Below are 10,063 nucleotides of genomic sequence, written 5' to 3' on the forward strand. Positions count from 1 at the left end.
ATGAACATTTTTACCTCAGGGTATCTTGATACCCTTGCAAGATACAGTGCAAGATACCCTGAGGTAAAAATGGACTTGAATGTGTTTGCGAGGACGGACCAACTCGAGGTGCCTCTGCAAGAATATTACCGAAGAAACGTCAGGAAAGAGTCAGACAAACGCGAAGTGAAAAACGCTTTGCAGTCCACGATAAAAGACCTTCTTGAATTCATCCACGGCCGGGACAAGCTGTTTGCAAATTACTTCATCCAGGTGGGGAGTACCGCGGACCGAACCAAGGCGGAAGCACTGAATGAACTGGACGTGCTCGTCCCTCTCCAGAAGGACAAGTTTCGCATCGCTGCCGTTGATCACCATTTGAACCTGTTTGAAGTAGACGAGTATGTCGGTGGTTCGTGGAGAGGCCTCTCTCACGATGAAACCATTATGAGGTTGTTTAATCTGGTAAAGGAATATAAAGAAATTTACTACAAAGATGATCATCGCTTTCAAGGTAAAAACGTACAAAACTTCATATTATTTAGGACCAGAGAAAACAGCCTCGAAATACATGGACGCCCCTTTAGAACGAGATGGGGAAGAATTTCTTTAGCCAGAGGGTGGTGAATCTGTGGAATTCATTGGCACAGACGGCTGTGGATGTCAAGTTATTGGGTATAGTTAAAGAGCAGGTTGATAGATTCTTGATTAGTTAGAGTGTCACCGCTTAGGGGAGAAGGCAGGAAAATGCGGCTGAGAGGGATAATAAATCAGTCAAGATGGAATGGCCGCACTCTGTTCTTATGTCGTATGGTCTTATCTAAACAACTTTAGCCAATCAGTTTGAACATTAGTAAAATAAATGAACTGATCCAAATACTGTTAGAGTAAGAACCACCCTTTCACATTTTGTCATCATTCACTTGTTCTCGTAGTTTGATGATGGTACAGCATCCAGATCTGCCAGATTCTGCCTTTAGCTGCTGTTACACCCATTCTGAGTCGGTGGGTTCAGACTCAGAGCTCAAGATGCAGGGGCAGGCTGTGATATTTTATATGTGGCGTCCAACACTTCGACCTGAAGACACTGTGATTACGATTGTGGTGCAGTTGTCCGGACGGCCCTGAAACAGATTTCTAAACTCAAAACAGACTTCAAATTGGTCGATGACGTAAACGACGCATTTCACTGTACAGTATGTTTCCAGGTACACGTGACAAATAAAGTGAGTCTTTAAAAATTATTTTCGGTTTCCCCTTTGGCGCCCGAGCCTGCACACCAGCAATGTTTATCGAGATCGGGCTCGTGAATGCACTCAACATGACCCTGGTGAACGCAGCAGGCCAGGCAGCATCTCTAGGAAGAGGCGCAGTCGACGTTTCAGGCCGAGACCCTTCGTCAGGACTAACTGAAGGAAGAGTGAGTAAGGGATTTGAAAGTTGGAGGGGGAGGGGAGATGCAAAATGATAGGAGAAGACAGGAGGGGGAGGGATGGAGCCGAGAGCTGGACAGGTGATAGGCAAAGGGGGATACGAGAGGATCATGGGACAGGAGGTCCCGGGAGAAAGACGGGGGGGGGGAACCCAGAGGATGGGCAAGGGGTATAGTGAGAGGGACAGAGGGAGAAAAAGGAGAGAGAGAAAAAGAATGTGTGTATATAAATAAATAACGGATGGGGTACGAGGGGGAGGTGGGGCATTAGTGGAAATTGGAGAAGTCAATGTTCATGCCATGAGGTTGGAGGCTACCCAGACGGAATATAAGGTGTGGTTCCTCCAACCTGAGTGTGGCTTCATCTTACAGTAGAGGAGGCTGTGGATAGACATGTCAGAATGGGAATGGGATGTGGAATTAAAATGTGTGGCCACCGGGAGATCCTGCTTTCTCTGGCGGACAGAGTGTAAGTGTTCAGCAAAATGATCTCCCAGTCCGCGTCGGGTCTCGCCAATATATAGAAGGCCGCATCGGGAGCACCGGACGCAGTATATCACTCCAGCCGACTCACAGGTGAAGTGTCGCCTCACCTGGAATGACTGTCTGGGGCCCTGAATGGTAGTGAGGGAGGCCTACCATTAGCCCTCCGCTAATGCCCCACCTCCCCCTCGTACCCCATCCGTTATTTATTTATATACACATTTCTTTTTCTCTCTCTCCTTTTTCTCCCTCTGTGCCTCTCACTATACCCCTTGCCCATCCTCTGGGCTTCCCCCCTCCCCCTTTCTTTCTCCCTAGGCCTCCTGTCCCATGATCCTCTCATATCCCTTTTGCCAATCAACTGTCCAGCTCTTGGCTCCATCCCTCCCCCTCCTGTCTTCTCCTATCATTTCAGATCTCCCCCTCCCCCTCCCACTTTCAAATCTCTTACTAGCTCTTCCTTCAGTTAGTCCTGACGAAGGGTCTCGGCCTGAAACGTCGACTGTACCTCTTCCTAGAGATCCTGCCTGGCCTACTGCGTTCACCAGCAATTTTTATGTGTGTTGCTTGAAATTCCAGCATCTGCAGATTTCCTCATGCCAACGTGACCCTGTCGGTTTGTGTTTGTGTTACAGAAAGACTGTGAACAGGCGAATGAAATCTGTAGCAGTGGGAATCAGAATCACCGAGATGTGTCGTGAAATGTGTTCAGTTAGCGACAGCTGTACAATGCAATACATGATAAATATAGGGGGAGTGAATGACAGTAAATACACAGTGCCTATAAAAAGTATTCACCCACCCTGGAAGTTTTCATCTTTTATTGAATCACAATGGATTTCATTTGGCTTTTTGTTGGACACTGATCCTCAATCCGGATACACAGACAAAGTCGGTCGGAGTTTCACCAGGCAAGGATCCACAATAACCAAGCAAAAGAGTTTGGCAAACCCGTCTGAAATACACCCTGGAGCATGTCGGAATTCAGGGTCAATCAGACAGCCCTGGCGTCCAGGCAAAGCAATAGCCCCCAACGATAACAACTACAAGTCACTGAAATTCCTGTGCTAATTCAATTACCCCAAATTGAATAGAAGTGATAAGTGCAAAGCGAGTTTAGCAATCCCCATGATCCCAGATGAAACACTTACAATGCAAAGTGAAAAAGCAGTCAGTCCGAAGACAAACAAATAGACAATCCCAGAAACACTGCCTACACACAAGATTACACTGAGAAAGTACAATCCACAAAATGATCCATGGTTGTGACACTGCTCCCACTCACTCAGGGAATGGATACATTTTATCCCCATGGTCATGCTGGTTTTACATCACCCTGTCCCTACCAATCCAGCTATTTAAATGAGCTTCCTTTGGAGTTGGAGAATACAGGTCAGCACAACACTATGGGCTGAAGGGCCTGTACAGTGCTGTAATTTTCTGTGTTCTATGTTTCCTTCCCACTTCAGCCTGAAAACTTTACCTTTCTTCAACAGATGTGGTTTGGATTTGAGAGTATTTCTAGCATTTTTAGTTTTCTTTACATTTTAGATTTCCTGCAGCTGTAGGGGATTTTGTTTTCACTGTGGAGAGTTGTTCACTGAGCGTTTCCAAGTAGAGACAAACATGTTTTGAGATAGTAGAGGGAGGAAGAGACGTGTGGTCAGTGCAGGGAAGAGGCACTGAGCTAAAATATCAGCCTTAATCTAACTGCATAGCAGAGCAGGCACCTGTCCCTGCTCCTGTTTCTTATACATTCACTGTCTCCACACAAGAGCTGGACATCATCTAGAAAGTATAACCAACATTTCCCTGGCTGAGACCCTCACAACAACACCCTGGAGGTCACCATTGGGCAGAAGCTGTCTTAGACCTGCCACATTAATCCAGTGACACACATGCAGAGTGGAGACCGGTGTTCTGTGACCCATCTCTCTGAAGACTTTGCATCACCTCAGAGACACAGATCTGGAGTATACTACCCACTGAATGAGCACAGCTCCAATTGAACTCCATCCTGGACCCCACAGTCCATTTGCCCTGCCCACCACTCACTCACTCACCAAAACATCAGAGCATTCTGACTGCAGTTAGTGCACTCAACAGGATTCATTCCACATCACCTGCCAGATGGAAAATCCATACAATCAGGAAGGACATGGGAATGCTACACCCCAAATTTTCATTACCTGGACATCCGACATCAGAGTTTCTTGCTGTTCCTTTGGAAGGCTGCAAATACACAGCCATCAGGCAGCATCTGTGGAGAGGGAGAAACAGAGTTAATATTTCAGACTGATAGCCGCATAAGAACTCACCAGCTGTGACACAAACAGGAAAAGCTGGTTTTCTGAAATTATTGGTTCAGTATTCAGTGGGTGGCACTGTAGTATCCTGGTTAGCAGAGCATTTTATAGCATGAGCAACCCTGGTTCAATTGCCACCACTGACTGTAAGGATGTATGCTCTCCGTGTCCCTGCGCTGTGAGGATGAATGTTCTCCATGTCCTACCACTGTCTGTAAGGATGAATGTTCTCCATGTCCCACCACTGCCTATAAGGGCATATTCTCTCCATGTCTCACCACTGTCTGTGAGGATGTATGTTCTCCATGTGATCACATTCCAAAAACGTACAGATTAGGATTTGAGAGTTGTGGGCATGCTATATTGTGGCCAGAAGCATGTTGAACCCCTAGACCATCCTCGCACTGTGTTGGTCATTGGCATAAATGATGCATTTCACTGTATGTTTTGATGTACATGTGACAAATAAAGCCAATCTTTATCTTCATTTAATCTTCAATTCCTGAGGTGTAAATTTCCAAGTCAAAAGCAAAACATCCTTTTTAATCCTATGATTTTATTTAGAAGTTAAAATAGTCTATGATTCTGTATCGGAGACCCATCGTGTATGAGATTCTGGCATATTCACAGATAACAATGGTCCTGGCTGATCACTGTTGCATATTGGCAAACACTTTATTTTAAACTTTTGTTGAAAGTCACCATTGTCATTTACTGTATTTCATTTTGTCCCCAGGAAAATGGAATTAATTTTCAGCTTTCCAATGTATCAATTCATTTAACTATAGGACCATACGACATGGGAGAAGAATTAGCCATTCGGTCCGTTGAATCTGCTCCACCATCGTGGCTGATTTATCATCCCTTTCAACCCTTCTCCAGCCTTCTCCCCTTAACCTTTAATGCCCTTACTAATCAAGAACCCATCAGTCTCCACTTTAAATATACCCAATGACTTGTCTTTCACAGCTGCCTGTGAAAATGAGTTCCACAGATTCATTACCCTCTACCTCATTCCTCCTTCTCTCTGTTCTAAAGGGAACTTTAGAAATGGACACTGGTCCTTATCTTCTGGGGCTGTGCCCGTTGGACCTAGATTTTCCAACATCCTTTGCACGCCCACTATTTTATGCCTTTCATTGAGATCCCCCCTCATTCTTCTAAACTCCGGCAGGTACAGGTTCAGAGCCAGCAAATGCTCCTCATACATAAATCTTTTCATTCCTGGGATCATTCTCATGAACTGCTTCTGGACCCTCCCCATTGCCACTTCATGAAAAGGAGCCCAAAATTGTTCACAATACTCCCAACTAATGGCCAACCCTCATTTACAGTTAGAAAGAAGAAGGTAACAGCTTCCGCCCTGCCTCTGATGATCAACTGGATAAGTGTGGATATGGTGCTTTGTGTCAAAAATGCTCTCTTGTTCTCGGATGTGAAATGGCTTTACCCAAGTTGGCTCAATGGCAGGTCCAGATGGTTGAGCTATGAACAACAGGAGCAAGTGAAGAGCTTTGGGATAGATATGACGTGCCAGGGAATACATTGGAGGTAAACAAGATCATTATGTGTTTGTGGCATTAAATATTTGTTTAATTGAGACCCTGGAAAAAAACAAGCAGTGTATCTATAGGCTTATTGTATACAATGTAGATTAATTTTTTCCACAAGGATTTCAGTAAAAATGAATATGTAATGTCTTCCTTCCAAGTCCATTTAACCATGGAAAGTAGCCCAGAGGATCATTATATACATTGTGTTTCAGATGTAAGCTGTCTCATTGGAGAGAATTTGTCTGAATTAACCCAGGGCTACAGGTCTGTTACAGATAGAAGCAGTGGTTTGATTAAACACCTTAAGACATCATACAAATATAAACACTCATTAAATTAATGTAGTTTAAAAAGATTGTCTTAAAAACAGTTATAACATATCAGCAACTAGTATTTGATGTAGAAAACTATTATGAGATACTTTACAAAAGCTTAAGCAAAAACACATTCATATTTTGCCCAGAAAAGGATTGGGGGGGGGGGGGAGAGCACACAAAAATTGGTCAAATTAACATAACAAATAAAATAAAATGAAAATTAACTAGTGATTGAACGTAGGTGGTGGCAGAGCTGGATACGTGAGGGACACTTAAGAAAGTCTTAGATAGAAAAATGGAGGGCTATTGGTGGGAAGGTTAGATTGATCTTAGAATAGGTTAGAAGGTCAACACATGGGCTGAAGGGCCTGTACTGTTCTAAACTCTGACTGATTGTATTGCTGTTGGATTAAAATGTTTTCAGAAGATTCTCTCTCTACTGCCTGTTACGCCGCTGACGTTTAGGGCAGCAATGAAGTTCCTCCATCTCTGCTGGTGTTCAGGGCTTCCTTCAATGTGTTTAGTAACTTAGGTTTTTCATGACTGTTAGTTATGCAAGTTCTAAGTGGAGACTCAGGAATACTGTGGCTCTCAGATGTAGGATTCTTCATTGCTTTTTTTCTTAACACTTTTGTTTTACTAGTCAGAGTTGTTAGCCCGGAGCTAAACCCTCAAACCTAGATGACCAGTGGACCACTGTTAGTCTGACCTCTACCCTTTGACCTGTTTGGCACAGGTGACACTACCAAGAGCCAAAGCATAAAGCCCTGACTCCAGGCAATATAGCTCTCCGGGTCATTGAGGCACACAAGCCTCCAAACCATGATAAGATTGTGGTTTTCTTAGAGGTTTCACAAGATTGTTTGTATATACTATATATGTACAGTAGAACACACAGCACTACCAAACCAGTATTAGATTTATGTTGAGTTGACTCCCGATGTGAGAAACCAGCTGCTTTGTGTGCAAATAGCTGGCTGCTTGGGCAATCCAGAAAGGTAGCTGAGAACGCAGAGAAGAAAAATGAAAACTAATTGTGTAGATTTAGCACACTTTCCGGATGAAAGAATGTAGAATCTCTCATTTCTGAGTAGATGATTGGCTGAGGAGAATTATTGAACAAGAGTGTGTCCAGCTTTGGGCCAAGGCCTACTGCTCTGGATGGGTTACTGATGCAATGACAGAATGTGGTCCGCTATCAAAACAGGCCAAGAGTTATTGTCATTGATAAGTGACTGAAACACCGGCAAAATTACAACTCTCTGTTATTGTTCTCAAAGGCCCTCCTTCTCAAGGATCGATGCCTTTTTATTTGGAGAAGTAGATGGGAAAGGTGGCTACCGTAAAAAGGCCTTCAAAATCTTAAAATCTCTCAATAATTACTATTGGACTGTGGATCAATTGTGTGAGGGCTACAAAGGGAAGGCAAGACCGTTTCTCAACTCCTTTTTTATGAAGGTAAGTTCTTGTCGATATTTTCTAACTATATTGACTTTACAAGCTAATTCAAATGTCTCACCTTTCCCTTCCTTGGTAGTTTCTGTACCTACACACCAGAGAAAAATATCCAGAGCCTCATCACTGGGATTCACTGGCAAAGTCATTTTGCAACTTTTTGGATGTCTTAAATGACTGTTGTAACCAGAAGTGTCTGTATCACTACTACCAAGCTGATGTTAACCTTTTTGAGTGTGTTGCCGATAAAACCTTCAAATGGTTGCAAGGAAAAATACACGATATCTTGGAAGATCCAGAAAATGAGATTGAATAATCTGATTGAGAGAAGGAAGAAGAAAAAAGACATTGTAGTTTCATTCAATTCCTCCATGATTTGTTTGGAAATTGATAAAATTATTACTCCTAATTTATATCTGGAGTTACTTGGCTTCCCATAACTTCGGGAGAACTGCAGAGAAATTACACATTTACTACAGGGTGCCATGGTAACATAGTGGTTAGTGGCCGGGACGCTTTGGAGTTCAGAGTTCAACTCCAGTGGCGTCTGTAAGGAGTTTGTACGTTCTCCCTGTGACCACGTGGGTTTCCTCCGGGTGTTCCAGTTTTCTCCCACATTCCAGACATGAACGGGTTAGTAGGTTAAGTGATCATTGTAAGTTGTCCTGTGATTCAGTTAATGTTAAATCGATGGGTTGCTGGGTGGGGTGTCTCACTGGGCTGGAGGGGTCGGTTCCATACTGTATCTCTAAATAAATAAATTATGAAATGCCTGAATTTATGGTGAATAATCAGGAGAGTCTCATTACTCAAATCATGCTTTGTGTACTGAATACCACTTGCAGAGGTAATGCTCTATCCCTCAGAAATTCAAAGTTCAAGTTTAATTGTCATTCAACTATACATGAATACTGATGAATACAGCTAAACCAAACAGCATTACTCCAAAGCCAAGGTGCAAAACACAGTACCAGCAGTCTTACACAGCACAAGTTACATATAAGATGTTAGTACGGACACACAAAAAATATATATAGTCGAAGTCCCTGAGTCCCATGAATGTTGCAGCAGTCAGCAGTCAAAACACAATATAGCTTTTCCTCTGCCAAGCGAACACTGGAGGGCAGCACTGTCTCCAGCTTGGATGCCACACTACACCGCCTCCAGTGGAGTGCACCAACTCCCGACACCTTTCTCCTGGGTGGCTGTAAACAGGCGACAACGTGGCTTGAGGCCTAGTCCTCGCTAGGATGTCCGCCAATAAATCAGTGAATCGGACTTGCAGTATTCTGCATTAACAATGTCCGACAGGGTCTTGTGATCACAAGTAGACTAACTAAGATGATCAATCACTGTTAGACCGCATACTGCCTTCGCATACCAACTCCTCTGACACCTCTCTGTCGCGGGCAGCAGCACGATCTGCACCAAGTCCAGCTCCTTCAGTTTCTCCACCAGCGAAAAACTCGCTAATGGGGCAGACCTGCAGTACTTCAAGTTCTTCATATCCAGCTGGGCCTTACGATTGTAAAACAGACACTTAAAAAAGACAGTAGCACCTTTGGTTGACATGGTAGAAGCCGCTGTAATTGAGTGCGCCATCATCTTAATGACATGTCACATTTAACACATAGTAAATGTAAAATTCAAATTATTGGGTTAATATTTCAAATTTCTTCAATTGAGAGTGAAATTTCACTTTCAGAAATAAGGAACAAACTATCATAATTATAGCCAGATAGAAATTCTGTTGAGTACCCTACATGGTTAGTAACATATTCCATGAATAGCTCTGAGATAAAGTTATTAGGAGTGGAGAGTAATGCAGCTAAACAGACACATAAAAATGCGGTCATCCAGAAAATTAGAACAGTTATAATTTTTAAAGCGTCCATTTTGTATTTTAAAGCCCATTAGGAAAACTTGATGTTTCTAACTCTAGTTAATATAACACTTCAGGACTTGCACAACCAGGTTCAAGAACCGTTGGGGTGGCGTGGCAGCATTGTGGTTAGCACAACTGTTTGCAGTACAGGCCACCTGGATTCAGTTCCCAATGCTGCCTGTAAGGAGTTTATACATTTTCCCTGTGACCGCGTGGGTTTCCTCCCACATTACAAAGACATACTGGTTGGTTGGTCATTGTAAATTGTCCCGTGGTTAGGCTAGGATTAAATCGGGGGATTGCTGGGTGCTGTGGCTCGAAGGGCTGTAAGTCCCATTCTGTGCCGTATGTCAACAAAAAAATAAATAAAAATGAAAACTGTTTCTATTGCTAAGTTTCAAAATGGAGGGCAGGTTGTCTGCAGGCAAGATTGACCAATTAATTATCCAAGATATAATCGTTTTAGGGTTCTAAAGTGCTTGTTGAACTCTGCCTTGTCAAAGGCTCTGCAATTACATAGGTGGTTTATAATGCAATAATCAAGAATCTGATAACAGTGGGGTAAAAGCTGTCCTTCAGCCTGGTGGTACGTGCTTTAAAGCTTTTGTATCTTCTGTCCAATGGGAGAGGGGAGAAGAGAGAATGTTTGGGAT

General features: G+C 43.3%; 1 protein-coding gene and 1 long non-coding RNA gene across 2 annotated transcripts; one reads left to right on the forward strand and one right to left on the reverse strand.

Moving 5' to 3' along the window:
* LOC134357236 (uncharacterized) lies at window positions 1-7,841 on the forward strand. The gene is made up of 4 exons (XM_063068561.1): window positions 1-493; window positions 5,535-5,751; window positions 7,351-7,528; window positions 7,608-7,841. The coding sequence occupies exons 1-4, from the start codon at window positions 1-3 to the stop codon at window positions 7,839-7,841; spliced, it is 1,122 nt and encodes a 373-aa protein (XP_062924631.1).
* LOC134357237 (uncharacterized) lies at window positions 328-7,723 on the reverse strand. The gene is made up of 3 exons (XR_010020574.1): window positions 7,590-7,723; window positions 4,084-4,154; window positions 328-441 (listed from the first exon to the last, which is right to left on the reverse strand). It is a non-coding gene; the product is annotated as an uncharacterized LOC134357237 (long non-coding RNA).
* Window positions 7,842-10,063: the final 2,222 nt, after the last annotated feature.

The sequence above is a fragment of the Mobula hypostoma genome, chromosome 16 (assembly GCF_963921235.1).
Source record: "Mobula hypostoma chromosome 16, sMobHyp1.1, whole genome shotgun sequence".
Classification (NCBI taxonomy): domain Eukaryota; kingdom Metazoa; phylum Chordata; class Chondrichthyes; order Myliobatiformes; family Myliobatidae; genus Mobula; species Mobula hypostoma.

Excerpts from the sequence above, each read along its gene's own strand:
- LOC134357236 (XM_063068561.1), top strand. The coding sequence starts at position 1 with ATGAACATTTTTACCTCAGGGTATCTTGATACCCTTGCAAGATACAGT. Across the intron at positions 494-5,534 it reads AGATGATCATCGCTTTCAAG|TTAGAAAGAAGAAGGTAACA; the intron begins GTAAAAACGTAC and ends CCTCATTTACAG. Across the intron at positions 5,752-7,350 it reads TGCCAGGGAATACATTGGAG|GCCCTCCTTCTCAAGGATCG; the intron begins GTAAACAAGATC and ends TTGTTCTCAAAG.